Source organism: Bombina bombina, chromosome 7, assembly GCF_027579735.1.
Source record: "Bombina bombina isolate aBomBom1 chromosome 7, aBomBom1.pri, whole genome shotgun sequence".
Classification (NCBI taxonomy): Eukaryota; Metazoa; Chordata; class Amphibia; order Anura; family Bombinatoridae; genus Bombina; species Bombina bombina.
Window position 1 is genome coordinate 544627848 of NC_069505.1, and position 19962 is coordinate 544647809.

At 42.2% G+C, this 19962-nt stretch overlaps 1 protein-coding gene across 1 annotated transcript in view; it reads right to left on the reverse strand.

The window, feature by feature from the left end:
• Positions 1–8103: 8103 nt before the first annotated feature.
• LOC128666999 (zinc finger protein 391) overlaps positions 8104–19962 on the reverse strand; it is a 44565-nt gene continuing 32706 nt past the window's right edge. Inside the window, exon 5 of the mRNA XM_053721852.1 lies at positions 8104–11799. Within this exon, the coding sequence (XP_053577827.1) occupies positions 10751–11799 (1049 nt within the window). The 3' untranslated portion in view covers positions 8104–10750. The remainder of the gene's footprint in view (positions 11800–19962) is intronic.

A 19962-nucleotide genomic window follows, 5' to 3' on the forward strand; every position in this document is an offset into this window, starting at 1 on the left:
AGAGCTGCTGGAAGCGATTGCGATCGCTTCCAGCACTCTGTTAGACAACTGACGTACCAGGTACGTCCATTATCATTAACTGCTTGTTAATGCATGACGTACCTGGTATGTCAGTTGTCATTAAGGGGTTAAAGGGACATGAAACCCCAAAAAAATATTTAGTGATTCAGATAGAGAATACAATTTTAAACAACTTTCTAATTTACTTCTATTATCTAATTTGTTTAATTCTCTTGGTATCATTAGTTGAAGGAGCAGCAATGCACTACTGGTTTCTAACCAAACATATGAGTGAGCCAATGACAATCAGTATATATATATATATGCAGCCACCAATCAACTGCTAGAACCTAGGTTCTCTGCTGCTCCTTAACTTGCCTAGATTGTTTAAAATTGTATTCTCTATCTGAATCATGAAAGAAAAATGTTGGGTTTCATGTCCCTTTAATGAATAAACAAATCTATTTCGTCAAGCAATCATTTGTATTTAGTCTGTTTCATCCAATAATGTATTTGTCTGTTCGTATATCAAACCATTCAACAAATCGGCAAAATTCAGACGAATTTGCATTTGTCCGAATCCTGAAAATATATCTCTACTAATCACATAGAGAAGAGCCATAACTATCTCAATTGAGACAGTAATTGTGTGGTTAAACGCCCACATGCAGCTTGTAAAGCAGAGAGACAAGGTGCAATATTATTGGTTCTAATATATAAAAGTAACCTTTTCTTTCCGCGTTAGTACTCACATAGAGGGGTATTATGATTAGGTCACAAAAGAAAGCAATTGTGTGACTGCAGGTTCATAATAAATAGAATTCTGGTACCAAATATTTAAAGGGACTCTGAACCCAAATTTTTTTTTTCTTTTGTGATTCAGATAGATCAGCAATTTTAAGCAACTTTCTAATTTACTCCTATTATCAAATTTTCTTCATTCTCTTGCTATCTTTATTTGCAATGCAAGAATGTAAGTTTAGATGCCGGACCATTTTTGGTTGTCTGACAGCAGAAGCGAGCTGCACTTAGTCTTATGGTGCGGTCGGGCCGGGCTGTGACTATACAGCTGGCCCAATGCGCTGAGGAAAAAAAACAGACCCGCTCAGCAGAGCCCAGAGAGCGGGTCTGTAAAACAGCGTTTTTTGCTAAAAATAAAAAGGCAATATTATGTTAAATAATGGTTGGCTAATATAATGTTATATAATTCTGCACTATGTGCAGAATTATATAACATTAATTTTAAGGTTTACTGTCCCTTTAAGCAACTTTCTAATTTACTCCTATTATCAATTTTTCTTCGTTCTCTTGCTAGCTTTATTTGAAAAAGAATGCACCTAAGCTTTTTTTTTTGGTTTACACTCTGGACAGCACTTTTTTATTGGTGGATGAATTTATCCACCAATCAGCAAGAACAACCCAGGTTGTTCATTAAAAATGGGTCGGCATCTAAACTTACATTCTTGCATTTCAAATAAAGATACCAAGAGAATGAAGAAAATTTGATAATAGGAGTAAATTGGAAAGTTGCTTAAAATGTCATGCTCTATCTGAATCACGAAAGTGTCCCTTTAACTCGTCCGCCACCTCTGAGGAGGCAGACAGCACCCCCCCCTGGTAGGTGGCCGCAAATCTGCAGGGGGTGGCATTGCACAAGCATTTCACCAGAAATGCTTGTGTAATGTTATATGTCGACAGCGTATGCTGTCGGCATTTAGCGATGTGGGGCAGACATGATCCGCTATAGCGCATCATGTCTGCTCGAAACTTAATAAATCTACCCCCTGGGCTTTTTTTAAAAAAAAAAGATACTAAGAGAACAAAGAAAATGTTATAATAAAAGTAAATTAGAAAGTTTTTTTTAAAAAAATTGCTTGCTCTATCATGAAAGACAAATGTTGGGTTTCTTGTCCCTTTAAAATGAGAGTTAGAGAGCGCAGCACCAAACTAAATTTTACTATTTATTTTAAATACAGCCATTCAATCAGGGACGAATGAATATAATAATTATTGGGTATATTTATGTATTCGTGTGGCAGGTGAATCCAATTATTTATATATTGATATTTCTTTTCCAATTGGGTATCACTATATGGTGATAAAGGGACTATATAGTGTAAAAAAAAAACAAATGCTCTATTTGTTAGAGCATTTCATTTTAACACTAACAGCCCTACAAGTTTTTGTGTTTTAACCTCAGTAAAGGGAGCTGCAGAGCACTGCTGGTCCCTAGTTTTGAACAAATCAGCAGCAGCTGCTTATTAGCACAATGGTTGTTGTGGGGGTTAAACACATAGGCATGCAGGATTGCTAGTGCTAAAATGAAATGCTCTAATACAGGGGTCAACAAAAAAAGGTGCCAGTAAGAATATTTAGGAGCCAGTCATACTTTTAGGAGCCAGAGGTGGCATTTGTATACAGATATTTGGAGTCAACGGTACAATTCTAAGAGTCAGTGATTCCCTGGCTTCTGGGTTTGTCGAGCCCTGCTTCAATAGATTAAGTAATTTTTTTCACTATAATAATCTCTTATAGTGGAGCATATTAATAGGTATATGAGATAATGAGACTCTAAAGCAGAATAAGATTGTAGCGTATGTATTATTTATATATATATTTGTTATATAAACAGCTTTTTTAAAGGCATTTTTATGCTATTTGTATGCTGTTCTAGTAGGATTGCATATAATGGCCTCTAGTTATTAAGGTCTGGCGGACCTGATCCAACACTGCGGATCAGGTCCGCCAGACCTCGCTGAATACGGCGAGCGTATTGCACCAGCAGCTCACAAGACCTGCTGGTGCAACGCCGCCCCCTGCAGACTCGCGACCAAGGGGGGTGTCAATCAACCCGATCGTACTCGATCGGGTTGTATTGTGGCAATGTCTGTCTGCCTGCTCAGAGCAGGCGGACAGGTTATGGAGCAGCGGTCTTTGTGACCGCTGCTTCATAACTGCTGTTTCTGGCGAGTCTGATGTCTGATGAAACAGGGGCCATCAAGCTCCTTACGGAGCTTGATAACTAGAGGCCAATATCTCAAGCCATCTTGTATGTATGAAATGATGAGATATTGGTGATGCGTACAGCAATAATATGATCGTCACAACGTGTAATAACTACAAAAACTACACGCTTATTCACAAAAATATTAGTACTTGCCCGGGCTAGTTGAGATTGCAAATAGATCTCCAACAATTAATTATTTTATGGTGGTGCGGGCCCTTAATATTTTAAGCCAATAAAATATCCAACAAGACAGGCAATAGGAAACACCTATTTGGATAAGGGAACCAAGCACTCTTTCTATATAAAAAATATCAAAATTGAATAAATCAAAACACACAAGCAAGTATTAATATTTTTGTGAATAAGGATTCCAATAGTTTCTCCTCTATTCTAAGCTATGTGGGCAGTTTTTAGAGTTTAAATGCGACTTATCATAAGAGGAATTGTTAAGATTACATTGTAACAGGTAGTGCATCTGGGAAAGATGGCGAAAGATGGGAGAATTAAATGAGCCCCTAACTATCAGAAAGTGAAAATGAAGAAGGTAAAACAAATGTATTGACAGCTTTTAAAAAAATATAGAAGTTATTTAACAAAGCAGGTAAAATTAAAAACTGAAAATTCTAGTTTATCAAATTATATTAAAAACAAGATGATTCCAATAGGCCTGAGGCTTAGTTAAGATCCAGGTTTCAATATTAGAGAAGATGAAGGGGGTGATAAATTCATTGAGGTATGGAACAACAAATTATCATCATTTTCTTTAGAGCGATTGGAGAAGTTAGTAAAAAGGAATAAGGTGAGATTAGAAAAGACAAAAAACCAAGGTAGAGAAGTCTCTAAAAGTGGTCAATGGTTTTGAAAAAGATCCAAATTTTGATAAGGTTAATGGAGAGATGAAGGGACATAGCTCAAAAATTCCGGTAGAAATCAAATTTAGGAAATGGAAATGTATTTTTACCATATCGCCGCTTTAAAAAAGGACACATATGAAAAATACATATGTCAGGGTTTTTAGACAAAACATTTCTTTAAACAGCCCTGACATATGTATTTTTCATATGTGTCCCTTTTTAAAGTTGCAATATGGTAACCCTACTTATAAGCCCATTAGAGGCTCCTATGATTCTGGGATGGATGCTTCAGATATCGAATCAGAAAATGAACAACATAGATAAACAAAAAACGTTTCTGGTCAGAATCAAAGCAAAGGGGGAGGGAACATAGGAAAAGAGGAGAGAGCACAAGATAAATTCACAAGAAAGGAGATATCGGGAGAGACAACATGGGGTGGAGGGTGGGGTGCAGGAGCTTTTACAAACAGGATCAAACACAGGGCAGGAGAAGTATGAGACCCAGTCAACGCAGAGACTACTAGGAGATTAATTAATTCAGTTTAAAATAGGCACATGTGAGTCTCTTGAAAAGGGATTATCTTTTTGTCCCTCGAATAGATTGGATACATTTGAGGTTTTGAAGTATCTTAAAGTTTTTATCAGAATAGTAGTTTTGTCATAGACAATTGTTAAAAAGGATAGTAATCTAATATCCCTTCCAGAGGAAAGTGAGGAGGGTGCAGTTGAGAAAAGAATAAACCTTAGAACAGATTTTGAGCCTAAATCTAAATTTATGCCTAGTCTTTCCAGCATTCCTGCAGTGAATTATTTTGTGAAAGCAGTTGAGAGAGATTTAGAAAAACGACAAGATTTTAAGATAACTAAAGACAACCTATCTACATGGGAAAGACAAGCCTTGAAATAATTAAAGGGACAGTCTACACCAGAATTGTTATTGTTTAAAAAGATAGATAATCCCTTTATTACCCATTCCCTAGTTTTGCATAGCCAACACGGTTATATTAATACACTTTCTACCTCTGTGATTACCTTGTATCTAAGCCTCTGTAAACTGCCCCCTAATTTAAATTCTTTTGACAGACATCCATTTTAGCCAATCAGAGCTGGCTCACCTGAACTCCATATGCATGAGCACTGTGTTATCTATATGACACGCATGAACTACCACCCTCTAGTGGTGAAAAACTGTCAAAATGCCCTGAGAGAAGAGGCGGCCTTCAAGGGCTTAGAAATTATCATATGAACCTCCTAGGTTTAGCTTTCAACTGAGAATACCAAGAGAACAAAGCAAAATTGGTGATAAAAGTAAATTGGAAAATTGTTTAAAATTACATTCTCTATCTGAATCATGAAAGTTTATTTTGGACTAGACTGTCCCTTTAATTTCAGAAACTAATCTAGTGATAAAACCAGCTGACAAGGGTGGGAATCTTTTCTTGATGAATGAGACAAACGATATAAGAGAGGTAACAAAATGTTGAATTCTAAAGATCAATATGAAAAATGTAATCCAATTAAAAGAATTCAAGCTGGACTGTTTACGATGTTGAATGATGCAAAAGGTATAGGTTTAATAACACATAAAGAATTATAATATATCTATTCTGAACATCCAGTGATGCCAGTTTTTTATATAATTCCAAAGATTAACAGAAGTTTGTCCCATCCCCCAGGACGTCCCATTGTGTCTGGAATAAGTATAACAGGAAAGGCTGGCAATAATGTTGATATTTTCCTTTGCCTATATCTTGTGACTCTCCTTTCATATGTAAAGAATACCCTAGACCTTCTCAAGAATTTCTAACTGATGGGATTGAAGTTTCTGAATCCACCCTCCTGGTCTTACTAGATCTGTAGTAGAGGTTAAAAACATTTGAAATTCATCCACCTTAAAATTGTTGGGCTAGGAATATTTAATAATATGGTCCACCTTAAAGGGACAGTCTACTCCAGAATGTTGTTTAAAAAGATAGATAATCCCTTTATTACCCATTCCCCAGTTTTGCATAACCAACACGGTTATATGAATATTCTTTTTACCTTTGTGATTACCTTGTATCGAAGCCACTGCAGACTGCCCCCTTATTTCAGGTCTTTTGAAAGGCTTGCATTGTAGCTAATCAGTGCCCTCTAATAAGTAACTCCACTGGCGTGAGCACAATGATATCTATATGGCACAAATGAACAGTCTCTAGCTGTGAAAAACTGTCAAATGCATTGAGATAAGAGGCGGCCTTAAAGGGCTTAGGAATTTGCATATGACCCTACCTAGGTTTAGCTTTCAACTAAGAATCCAAGAGAACAAAGCAAATTTGATGATAAAAGTGAATTGGAAAGTTGTTTAAAATTGCATGCCCTATCTGAATCATGAAAGTTTAATTTTGACTAGACTGTCCATTTAAAGCTAGAATGATGTTTAAAATAAAGGAGGAGCTTACAAAGTTAAAATAGCTCTTTTGAATGACAGCCCTGATGATGCCCCTACCGCAGGGAATTGTTGAGTGAAACGCGTCTAGACAGCCAAACAAACCCACTGTCTATCAATCACCGACAAGAGCCTTGGATAGGCAACTTAGCACACTCCGCTGAACATTGGTGCTTCAATCAAGTGGCTGGGACCTTGAGTGCAGCATTAGACTGCAGTCTGTGAGTTATTGCCTTTAAGCCCGGAAGACGGATATAGATCAATAGCCTGAGATAGTGTGGAGGGGAAAAAAGCCGGAGTCTGTGAGTATAGTACACCTCAGTGAAATTGTAAACTCCATCATTCACCTTCGCTCAAGGTATGGACGGTATTGATAGCCTGTCTGTGGTTTTCTTATGACTTGGATATTTATTGTGTGCCTAGAGTGTGCAGACCATGCTGGTGACTTTGCATGTACTTGTTTACATCTACCTTGGTGCATTTTTCAACTGTGGGACTGATCTCTAAAGGGACAGTTTAATAACGATGTCCTTTGACTACTTATATACTATATGGCAACTAACACATGGCACACTGACCTATAGCAGGATTACAACTAATAAATGTGCAACAACTTGGCAACTAACATATGGCAAACTGACATTTGAGCAGGACTATAATAAAGTCTTTATGTGCAACGCACTAATGCTGAATACAGTGCATTATGTTGCATGAAGCTTCTTAAAGGAGAATGTATTTTGCAAGTTTGCTAGTATAGTATCTGTATGATTGTGTTTATATATATAGGTGCTTTAATTTAATATTTAGTACCTGTTTAAAGATATGATCCCAGGAACATTATATAGAGGTGGATGTGCAATATTAGTGTGTTTTATATTTTTGTGTTTTTTTTTTTTTTTTTTGGGGGGGGGGGGAGTTTTAGTATGGTGGATATTTTTTCTTTCTTAAATGCACTGGTTGTGAAGTGTGTGTTGATATATTACATTTTGCTATTTTATTTTATATAAAAAAAGAATGCTTGGCTCCCTTACTTTATTAGTAAACCAAAAAGGTGTTTCCTATTCTCTGTCTTTTTGGAACAACAACACGCTTATTTATTTACAAGCTTTTAATATGAGGAAGTGAAGCACTTATTTCATTATAAGTAAGCAAAATGAGTAACTTGGCAATTGGTATTGTAGGAAGATTCTTCAATATAGAGTTATACAGAATAGGTTATCATGGTGACCGGTATACACAGCTAAATTATTCAAACTCCTTGATACCATGAAGTTACCATGGTGATCGTGAACTATGAAGTGATCTTGTGGCTATGCTTTCATATTATGTTCCGCAACTGGATGCTTTTGTAAAAAAATAATTTAATATTACTAGGTATGGATGACATGTAATTGGGGACACACGATGGCCTGATGTGCGTCAGCCTGAAAAGACGGGGTATGTACCCACATTAATATATACTTCACAATTGGTTAACATATGATTTAAAGTCCATAGGACATTACAGACCAGTTTGACTGTTGTAATCATATTGCGAAAGGCTCATATACGAGCCAAAACATGTTTATGTGGTTTTTTTTTTACCTCAATACCCCCTCCCCAGAACAGAATGAGTTTATAGAAATCTGTTGGGGGAAGGACACATTTTTTTCCGCCCAATCTGTTCTATGGGTTATATATAATAAACTATTTTTTATTCAAAAGTAATCAAAGCTAATTTAAATAGTAATATATTATGCATTTAACCCACTTTTAAAAAAAAATAAAAAAATATATATATATTATTTCACACAACTCTACAAGAAAATAGTAGATATGTTTAAAATGATTTATTACAATAAAATAAAGAATTACAAACATAGAAATGCCAAACTGTGGGTACATATAGTGGTGGTCAGAATCCTCAGTTTAGGTTAGTAAATACGAAGGGGCTATCTTTTTCAGCATCACTCTTTTCCCAATATTGGCATACAATTATTGCAACGCGTTTCACTATCCTCTAGCAGCTTATTCAGGGATATCCAATACATGTTTTCCTGTCCTTTCAGCAGCCTTTTCAATTATATTACATTTATTTTGCCACTGTACACATTTTTCTATAAAGTGTTACTGCCCAGGGAGACAATTACAAATGCACCAATCAGGTAAATGCTTTGCATATACATGGTTATTTCCTTTCACTTAAAATTGGTTAAATGTATGCATATACATGTATTTAGCCTTTAGAGGACCAGTTTCTTTAAATATGATGACTCCTTTTTTGTGACTGCATTCATTCTAGATGGCCATGTCTGAAATTGAAGTCTCCAGAAACGCTGCTGGTAGTCTACAAATTCTAGAGGTGGAGGTTAAAATCAAAGTGCTCTGTACTAGGACTTTAAGATCAACATGAAATGAACAATTAGAATCTTGATGGTTAATGGTTTGTCCCCAGCTCTATAGGATAAGAAGGAAGATGCGACTTGCTGCTGGGTGGGGGTATTTCATCAGTCATATAAAGTGAGGCTTAAAGTAACATTCCAGCCAAAACTAAAATGCATATGGGTTCATTTCAGTTATGAATAGACGCATTTTTGTATTTAAGTATGCTCTGTGCACCAGCATTTTAAATACAGCACTTGCCCAGAGCGCCTAAGTTGCTCGTACCATCTGGTAATTACTCAATTTGTTAATTGCTGACATAATACAAGCCCCACTGGAACTCTGAGCAGCTGCAGTTTTTAAAATGCTTGTGCACTGAGAATATCTAGCTATCCTTCACATGCACGTGCAGAGAAAAATGTTAACACTAAAACAGTGATAACTTTTACTAGAAGCATTTTTGCCAATGCATGTATATTGCAAATATGTTTCTATGTAAAGATGTAATTCATCTATGTGCATTTAAATTTTGACCAGAATGTCCCTTTAACTGTAAAACGAATACTCCTCTTCTGCCTATGATGTGGCATATTTATGTTACAAGCACCAAGGTAGTATGGCTATAAGCTTGAACTTTTAATTAGTGTTAAATGGTTTAGATTATGGGGAAATGCGCTTTAGGAGCAACAGTGAACCCAATTTGCATATCCTTACCCAGAATCCCCTAAGAACTTCTGTGCAAACAAATCACCTAATTAGGTTAAACAAATGTGGAACACAACTAAAAAGAAATGAAAGGAACATTCAACCAACAAAGTTCTATCATGCATATGAAAAAAACATGTTAAAATATATTTATTTGTATGAAGAAGTAAAAGGGACATACAACACCAAATTCTTCTTTTATGATTCAGACAGAACATACCATTTTAAACAATTTTCTAATTTACTTCTATTATAAAACGTGCTTCATTTTCTTCCCCTCTTCATTCCATCCTAAATGCCTCTGCTAGGCTAATCCACCTCTCCCAACGCTCTGTATCTGCTGCACCTCTCTGTGAGTCCCTTCACTGGCTCCCCATTAACAGCAAAATTCTCACCCTCACATACAAAGCCCTCACCAATGCTGCCCCCCTACCTGTCCTCACTCATCAACAAATATACTCCAGCCCGCCCCTAAGATCCAACAATGACCTGCTCCTTGCATCTTCTACCATCACCTCCTCCCATGCTAGACTACAGGACTTCTCTCATGCGGCACCAACCATCTGGAACACACTTCCTCGAGCTGTCAGACTTTCTCCTAGTCTGTCCTCCTTTAAACGCTCCCTAAAGACCTTTTTGTTCAGGGAAGTCTATCTCCAAATCAGTAACAAATGAATTCCAGCTGCCCTAATGTAACTACACACTAACATCATTCTCACCTTTGCTGTCCCCACCTCCTGTTTCTCACCCTCCTACCCATCTAGATTGTAAGTTCCCACGGGAACAGGGCCCTCAATTCCCCCTGTATTTGTTTGTTAGACTTTGTCTGGTGGCCTTTATATTGTATTGTACTGTACTTTTATCTTTGTACCCATGGACAGCGCTGCGGAATCTGTTGGCGCTTTATAAATAAATAATAATAATAAATTGAAGGAGCAGCAATGCACTATTAGGAGGTAGCTGAACAGATCAGGAGAGCCAATGACGTGAGGCAAATGTGTGCCACCACCAATCAGCAGCTAGCTCCCAGTAATGCATTACTGCTCCTGATCATACTTAGGCATAGTTTTCAACAAAAAATAGCAAGAGAATAAAACAAATTAGATAATAGAAGTAAATCTGAAAGATGTTCAAAATTGCATTTTGTGTCTGAACCATGAAATAAAAAAATATAAGTTACATGTCCCTTTAAATTAAAGCTTTCTTTTATGTTGAAATTAAAAGGAAATGCATATCAATATACAGTTGGTATCTGTGATAGAAGGTGATTGGCTAATAAGGAATCCTACAGCTTTATTGGTGAAGACTGACACACCCCACATTAATAAGAACAAAAATCGTTACATTTTTTCAGCACAGTAACATCTAATTTAAAAAATAAAATAAAAAATGAATTTAATGTCCCTTCAATGCAAGTTGTTTGTGTTGGTGTCTAAGAAAATGAGATTTGTAATGAAATCGCTTGTCACAAACAGTGCAAGCAAACTGTCCCGGTGATGTATGCATTTTTTGGTGATTATAAAGATTTGATGGGTTAGGAAAACATTTTCCGCACATCTTGCAAGAATATGGTTTCTCTCCTGTGTGTATTCTCTCATGGTTAACAAGTGCTGAGCTAGAGCTAAAGGATTTATCACAATGAGAGCACGAGAAAGGTCTTTCACCTGTGTGTATCCTCATGTGTATCACAAGTGATGATTTCTGACTGAAGAGTTTACCGCATACTGAGCACGGAAATGGTTTAAATGGTTTTTCTTTTGTATGACTTATGCTGTGCTTGGCTAGCGCTGAGTGGTTAATAAAAGATTTTCCACATTCGGGACAAGTAATTTCACCCGTGTGACTCTTCTGATGCCTACTTAGAAAATAACGAGTTATAAAACTTTTTCCGCAATCATCACAAACAAAGGGTTTTCCGCCAGCGGTTATCCTTTGAAGTAGTGGTTTCTCTTCTAGGTGACCTCTCATGTGATTAATACAGTCTCTCTTATCGTCAAAACCTCTCCCACACTCACTACATATATAGTCCTTTGAGCCTTGAAAAATGGTTGGATCTCTGTTCTGGATAATACTGCTAGGGTCTTCATCCTCACTAGATACATATTCCTTTACTTCTTGGATAATAGTTGGATCTCTGTTCTCGATAATCTTGCTAGGATCTTCTGATTGAAAAGCCATGGGAGATATTTCTCCGTTGTCCTTAATACATACATATTCCTTTACTTCTTGGATAATGACTGGATCTCTGTTCTGGATAGCCTTGCTAGGATCTTCTAATTGGAAAGCAATAGGAACTATTTCTCCATTGTCTTTAATACATACATAGTCCTTTACTTCTTCGATATTGGTTGGATTTCTGCTCTGGATAATCTTGTTAGGGTCATCTAATTGAACAGCCATGGAAGATATTTTTCTTTTGTCTTCATTTCTGATTAAACAAGTTCCTGGACAAAAAACAGTAAGTTATAATTATATAAAATATTTAACTTATGCTAATAATATTGGATAATTATCACATAGAAAGAGCTATTTGCATCAGAATGGAGTATAGATCTCCATTTAAGCCTTATCTTAAATATTATGAACAGTTCTGGAGATTATATCTACAAAAGTATTTAAATAAACTAGAAAATGTTCAAAGAAAGATCTAAAAAAATACCACCTTCAAGGAAAGACTTTGTGACTTTGTATAATTTTGATTCTTCGCACCCTGACAGATGAATGTATCCCTTCATAGTGAGAGCGCTAGCCCCTTGGCACACTGGGAGATGGATGTATCCCTTTACAGTAAGAGCGCTAGACCCGTGGCACCCTGAGAAATGGATATATCCCTTTATAGTGAGAGCACTAGCCCCTAGGCACCCTGGCAGATGGATGTATACCTTTATAATGAGAGCGCTAGCCCCTTGGCACACTGGCAGATGGATGTATCACTTTATAGTGAGAGCGCTAGCCCTTTGGCACCCTGTCAGATGGAGGTATCCCTTTATAATGAGAGCGCTAGCCCCTTGGCACACTGGGAGATGGATGTATCCCTTTATAGTGAGAGCGCTAGCCCCTAGGCACCCTGTCAGATGGATGTATCCCTTTATAGTCAGAGCGCTAGCCCCTTGGCACCCTGGCAGATGGATGTATCCCTTTATTGTCAGAGCGCTAGCCGCTTGGCACCCTGGCAGATGGATGTATCCCTTTATAATGAGAGTGCTAGCCCCTTGGCACCCTGGCAGATGGACGTATCCCTTTGTAGTGAGAACGCTAGCCCCTTGGCACCCTGGCAGATGGATTTATCCCTTTATAGTGAGAGTGATAGCCCCTTGGCACCCTGGCAGATGGATGTATCTCTTTATAGTGAGAGCGCTAGCCCCTTGGCACCTGGCAGATGGATGAATAACTTTATAGTGAGAGCGATAGCCCCTTGGCAGATGGGCGTATCCCTTTGTAATGAGAGCACTAGCCCCTTGGCACCCTGGCAGAGGAATGTATAACTTTATAGTGAAAGCAGTAACACCTTGGCACCCTGGGAGATGGATGTATCCCTTTATAGTGAAAGCACTAGCCCCTTGGCACCCTGGGAGATGGATGTATAACTTTATAGTGGGGGCACTAGCCTCTTGGCACCATGGGAGATTGATGTATCCCTTTATAGTGAGAGCGCTAGCCCCTTGGCACCCTGGCAGATGCATCTAACCCTTTATAGTGAGAGTGCTAGCCCCTTGGCACCCTGGCAGATGGATGTATAACTTTATAGTGAGAAGCGCTAGACCTTTGGCACCCTGGCAGATGGATTTATCCCTTTATAGTGAGAGCGCTAGCCCATTGGCACCCTGGCAGATGGATTTATAACTTTATAGTGAGAGCGCTAGCCCCTTGGCACCCTGGGAGATGGGTGTATCCCTTTATAGTGAAAGCGCTAGCCCCTTGGCACCCTGGGAGATGGATGTATCCCTTTATAGTGAAAGTGCTAGCCCATTGGCACCCTGGCAGATGGATGTATAACTTTATAGTGAGAGCGCTAGCCCCTTGGCACCCTGGGAAATGGATGTATCCCTTTATAGTGAGAGCGCTAGCCCCTTGGCACCCTGGGAGATGGATATATCCCTTTATAGTGAAAGAGCTAGCCCATTGGCACCCTGGGAGGTGGGTGTATCCTTTTATAGTGAAAGTGCTAGCCCCTTGGCACCCTGGCAGATGGACGTATCCCTTTATAGTGAGAGCGCTAGCCCCTTGGCACCCTGGCATGTGGATGTATCCCTTTATAGTGAGAGCGCTAGTCCCTTGGCACCATGGGAGGACGTATCCCTTTATAGTGGGGGCACTAGCCCCATTGGCACCATGGGAGATGGATGTATCCCTTTATAGTGAGAGCGCTAGCCCCTTGGCACTCTGGCAGATGGATGTATCCCTTTATAGTGAGAGCGCTAGTCCCTTGGCACCATGGGAGATGGATGTATTCCTCTATAGTGAGAGCGCTAGCCCCTTGGCACCCTAGCAGATGGATGTATCCCTTTATAGTGAGAGCGCAAGCCCCTTGTCACCCTGGGAGATGGATGTATACCTTTATATTGGGAGCGCTACCCCCTTGGCACCCTGGCAGATGGATGTATCCCTTTATAGTGAGAGCGCTAACCCCTTGGCACCCTAGCAGATGGATGTATCACTGTATAGTGAGAGTGCTATCCCCTTAGCACCCTGAGAGGTGGATGTATCCCTTTATAGTTAAAGCACTAGCCCCTTGGCACCCTGGCAGATGGATGTATCTGTTTATAGTAAGAGTGCTAGCCTTTTGGCACCCTGGGAGATGGATGTATCCCTTTATAGTGAGAGCGCTAGCCCCTAGGCAACCTGGGAGATGGATGTATAACTTAATAGTTAGAGCGCTAGCCCCTTGGCACCCTGGCAGATGGATGTATAACTTTATAGTGAGAGCACTAGCCCCTTGGCACCCTGGCAGATGGATGTATAACTTTATAGTGAAAGCGCTAGTCTCTTGGCAACATGGGTGAAGGACGTATCCCTTTATAGTGAGAGCGGTAGCCCCTAGCCACCCTGGCAGATGGATGCATCCCTTTATAGTGAGAGCGCTAGTCTCTTGGCACCATAGGAGGACATATCCCTTTATATTGAGAGCGCTAGCCCCTTGGCACCCTGGCAGATGGAGGTATCCCTTTATAGTGAGAGCGCTAGCCCCTTGGCACCCTGGGAGATGGACGTATCCCTTTATAGTAAAAGCGCTAGCCCCTTGGCACCGTGGGAGATGGACGTATCCCTTTATAGTGAGAGCGCTAGCCCCTTGGCACCCTGGGAGATGGATGTATCCCTGTAGAGTGAGAGCGCTAGCCCCTTGGCACCTGTGGAGATGGACGTATCCCTTTAAAGTGAGAGCGCTAGCCCCTTGGCACCCTGGCAGATTGATGTATCCCTTTATAATGAGAACACTTGCCCCTTGGCACCCTGACAGATGGATAAATCCCTTTATATTGAGAGCGCTAGCCCCTTGGCACCCTGGCAGATGGATGTTTAACTTTATAGTGAGAGCGCTAGCCTCTTGGCATCCTGGGAGATGGACGTATCCCTTTATAGTGAGAGCGCTAGCTCCTTGGCCCCCTGGGAGATGGACGTATCCCTTTATAGTGAGAGCGCTAGCCCCTAGGCACCCTGGAAGATGATTTATACATTTATAGTGAGAGTGCTAGTCACTTAGCACCCTGGCAGATGGATGTATCCCTTTACAATGAGAGTGCTAACCCCTTGGCACCCTATATATTTATCCCTTTATAGTGAGAGCGCTAGCCCCTTGGCACCCTGGCAGGTGGATGTATCCCTTTATAGCGAGAGCACTAGCCCCTTGGCACTCTGGCAGATGGATGTATCCCTTTATAGTGAGAGCGCTAGCCCCTTGGCACCCTGGCAGATGGATGTATAACTTTATAGTGAAAGCGCCAGTCCCTTGGCACCATGGGAGAAGGACATATCCCTTTATAGTGAGAGCGCTAGCCCCTTGGCACCCTGGCATGTGGATGTATCCCTTTATAGTGAGAGTGCTAGTCCCTTGGCACCATGGGAGAAGGACGTATACCTTTATAGTGGGGGCACTAGCCTCTTGGCACCATGGGAGATGGATGTATCCCTTTATAGTGAGAGCGCTAGCCCCTTGGCACCCTGGCAGATGGATGTATCCCTTTATAGTGAGAGCGCTAGCCCCTTGGCACCCTGCCAGATGGATGTATCCCATTATAGTGAGAGCGCTGGCCCTTTGGCACCCTGGCAGATGGATGTATAACTTTATAGTGAGAGCGCTAGCCCCTTGGCACCCTGGTAGATGGACGTATCCCTTTATAGTTAGAGCACTAGCCCCTTGGCACTCTGGTAGATGGATGTATCCCTTTATAGTGAGAGCGCTAGCCCCTTGGCACCCTGGCAAATGGATGTATAACTTTATAGTGAGAGCGCTAGCCCCTTGGCACCCTAGGAAAATGGATGTATAACTTTATAGTGAAAGCGCCAGTCCCTTGGCACCATGGGAGAAGGACATATCCCTTTATAGTGAGAGTGCTAGTCCCTTGGCACCATGGGAGGACGTATACCTTTATAGTGGGGGTACTAGCCTCTTGGCACCATGGGAGATGGATGTATCCCTTTATAGTGAGAGCGCTAGCCCCTTGGCACCCTGGCAGATGGATGTATCCCTTTATAGTGAGAGCGCTAGTCCCTTGGTACAATGGGAGATGGATGTATCCCTTTATAGTGAGAGCGCTAGCCCCTTGGCACCCTAGGAGATGGATGTATCCCTTTATAGTGACAGCGCAAGCCCCTTGGCATCCTGGGAGATGGATGTATCCCTTTATAGGGAGAGCGCTAGCCCCTTGGCACCCTAGCAGATGGATGTATCTCTTTATAGTAAAAGCGCAAGCCCCTTGGCACCCTGGGAGATGGATGTATCCCTTTATAGTGAGAGCACTAGTCCCTTGGTACCCTGGCAGATGGATGTATCCCTTTATAGTGAGAGTGCTAGCCCCTTGGCACCCTGGCAGATGGATGTATCCGTTTATAGTGAGAGCACTAGTCCCTTGGTACCCTGGCAGATGGATGTATCCGTTTATAGTAAGAGCGCTAGCCCTTTGACACCCTGGGAGATGGATGTATCCCTTTATAGTGAGAGCGCTAGCCCCTAGGCAACCTGGGAGATGGATGTATAACTTAACTGTTAGAGAGCTAGCCCCTTGGCACCCTGGCAGATGGATGTATAACTTTATAGTGAGAGCGCTTTCCCCTTGGCACCCTGGCAGATGGATGTATCCCTTTATAGTGAGAGCACTAGCCCCTTGACACCATGGGAGAAGGACGTATCCCTTTATAGTGGGGGCACTAGCCCCTTGGCACCATGGGAGAGGGATGTATCCCTTTATAGTGAGAGCGCTAGTCCCTTGGCACCATGTAAGATGGATGTATCCCTTTATAGTAAAAACGCTAGCCCCTTGGCACACTGGCAGATGGATGTATCCCTTTATAGTAAAAACGCTAGCCCTTTGGCACACTGGCAGATGGATGTATCCCTTTATAGCGAGAGCGCTAGCCCCTTGGCACCCTAGCAGATGGATGTATCCCTTTATAGTGAGAGCGCAAGCCCCTTGGCACCCTGGGAGATGGATGTATCCCTTTATAGTGAGAGCGCTATCCCCTTGGCACCCTTGCAGATGGATGTATAACTTTATAGTGAGAGCGCTAGCCCCTTGGCACCCTGGTAGATGGACGTATCCCTTTATAGTGAGAGCGCAAGCCCCTTGGCACCCTGGGAGATGGATGTATCCCTTTATAGTGAGAGCGCTAGCCCCTTGGCACCCTGGCAAATGGATGTATTTGTTTATAGTGAGAGCGCTTGCCCCTTGGCACCCTAGCAGATGGATGTATCCCTTTATAGTGAGAGCGCTAGCCCCTTGGCACCTGGCAGATGGATGTATCCCTTTATAGTTAAAGCATTAGCCCCTTGGCACCCTGGCAGATGGATGTATCCGTTTATAGTAAGAGCGCTAGCCTTTTGGCACCCTGGGAGATGGATGTATCCCTTTATAGTGAGAGCACTAGCCCCTAGGCAACCTGGGAGATGTATAACTTAATAGGCCCCTTGGCACCCTGGCAGATGGACGTATAACTTTATAGTGAAAGCGCTATCCACTTGGCACCCTGGCAGATAGATGTATAATTTTATAGTGAAAGCACTAGTCTCTTGGCACCATGGGAGAAGGACGTATCCCTTTATAGTGAGAGCGCTAGCCCCTTGGCACCCTGCCAGATGGATGTATCCCATTATAGTGAGAGCGCTAACCCCTTGGCAACCTGGCAGATGGATGTATCCCTTTATAGTGAGAGCGCTAGCCCCTAGGCACCCTGGCAGATAGATGTATCTCTTTATAGAGAGAGGACAAGCCCCTTGGAACCCTGGGAGATGGATGTATCTTTTTATAGTGAGAACGCTAGCCCCTTGGCACCCTGGCAATGGATGTATACCTTTATAGCGAGAGCGCTAGCCCCTTGGCACCATGGGAGGACGTATCCCTTTATAGTGGGGGCACTAGCCCCTTGGCGCCATGGGAGATTAATGTATCCCTTTATAGTGAGAGCGCTAGACCGTAGGCACCCTGGCAGATGGATGTATCCCTTTATAGTGAGAGCGCTAGTCCCTTGACACCATGGGAGATGGATGTATCCGTTTATAGTGAGAGCACTAGTCCCTTGGTACCCTGGCAGATGGATGTATCCCTTTATAGTGAGAGCGCTAGACCCTTGGCACCCTGGCAGATGGATGTATCCCTTTATAGTGAGAGCGCTAGTCCCTTGGCACCATGGGAGATGGATGTATCCCTTTATAGTGAGAGCACTAGTCCCTTGGTACCCTGGCAGATGGATGTATCCCTTTATAACGAGAGCGCTAGCCCCTTGGCACCCTAGCAGATGGATGTATCCCTTTATAGTGAGAGTGCAAGCCCTTTGGCACCCTGGGAGATGGATGTATAACTTTATAGTTAGAGCGCTAGCCCCTTGGCAACCTGGGAGAAGGACGTATCCCTTTATAGTGAGAGCGCTAGCCCCTTGGCACCCTGGCAGATGGATGTATTTGTTTATAGTGAGAGCGCCTGCCCCTTGGCACCCTAGCAGATGGATATATCCCTTTATAGTGAGAGTGCAAGTCCCTTTGCACCCTGGGAGATGGATGTATCCCTTTATATTGGGAGCGCTACCCCTTTGGCACCCTGGCAGATGGATGTATCACTTTATAGTGAGAGCGCTAGCCCCTAGGCACCCTGGCAGATGGATGTATCTCTTTATAGAGAGAGGGCAAGCCTCTTGGAACCCTGGGAGATGGACGTATACCTTTATAGTGAGAGCGCTTGCCCGTTGGCACCCTGGCAGATGGATGTATCCCTTTATAGTGAGAGCATTAGCCCCTAGGCACCCTGGCAGATGGATGTATCTCTTAATAGTGAGAGCGCTAGCCCCTCGGGACCCTGGGAGATGGATGTATCCCTTTATATTTAGAGCGCTAGCCCCTTGGCACCATGGGAGATGGACGTATCCCTTTACAGTGAGAGCGCTAGCCCCTTGGCAGCTTGGCAAATGGATGTATCCCTTTATAGTGAGAGCGCTAGCCCCTTGGCACCCTGGGAGATGGACGTATCCCTTTATAGTGAGAGCGCTAGCCCTTTAGCACCCTGGCAGATGGATGTATCCCATTATAGTGAGAGCGGTAGCCCCTTGGCAGATGGATATATCCCTGTTTAGTGAGAGCGCTAGCCCCTTGGCACACTGGCAGATGTATGTATCCCTTTAAAGTGAGAGCGCTAGCCCCTTGGCACTCTGGGAGATGGATGTATAACTTTATAGTGAAAGCGCTAGCCCCTAGGCACCCTGGCAGATGGATGTATAACTTTATAGTGAAAGCGCTAGCCCCTAGACACCCTGGCAGATGGATGTATAACTTTATAGTGAGAGCGCTAGGCCCTAGGAACCCTGGTAGATGGATGTATCTCTTTATAGAGAGAGTGCAAGCCCCTTGGAACCCTGGGAGATAGATGTATCTCTTTATAGAGAGAGGGCAAGCCCCTTGGAACCCTGGGAGATGGATGTATACCTTTATAGTGAGAGCGCTAGCCCTTGGCACCCTGGCAGATGGATGTATCCCTTTATAGTGATAGCGTTACCCCCTAGGCACCCTGGCAGATGGATGTATCTCTTTATAGAGAGAGGGCAAGCCCCTTGGAACCCTGGGAGATGGATGTATCTCTTTATAGTGAGAACGCTAGCCCTTGGCACCCTGGGAGATAGACGTATACCTTTATAGTGAGAGCGCTAGCCTGTTGGCACCCTGGCAGATGGATGTATCTCTTAATAGCGAGAGCGCTAGCCCCTTGGCACCCTGGGAGATGAACGTATCCCTTTACAGTGAGAGCGCTAGCCCCTTGGCAAATGGATGTATCCCTTTATAGTGAAAGCGCTAGCCCCTTGGCACCCTGGGAGATGGACGTATCCCTTTATAGTGAGAGCGCTAGCCCTTTGGCACCCTGGCAGATGGATGTCATTATAGTGAGAGCGGTAGCCCCTTGGCAGATGGA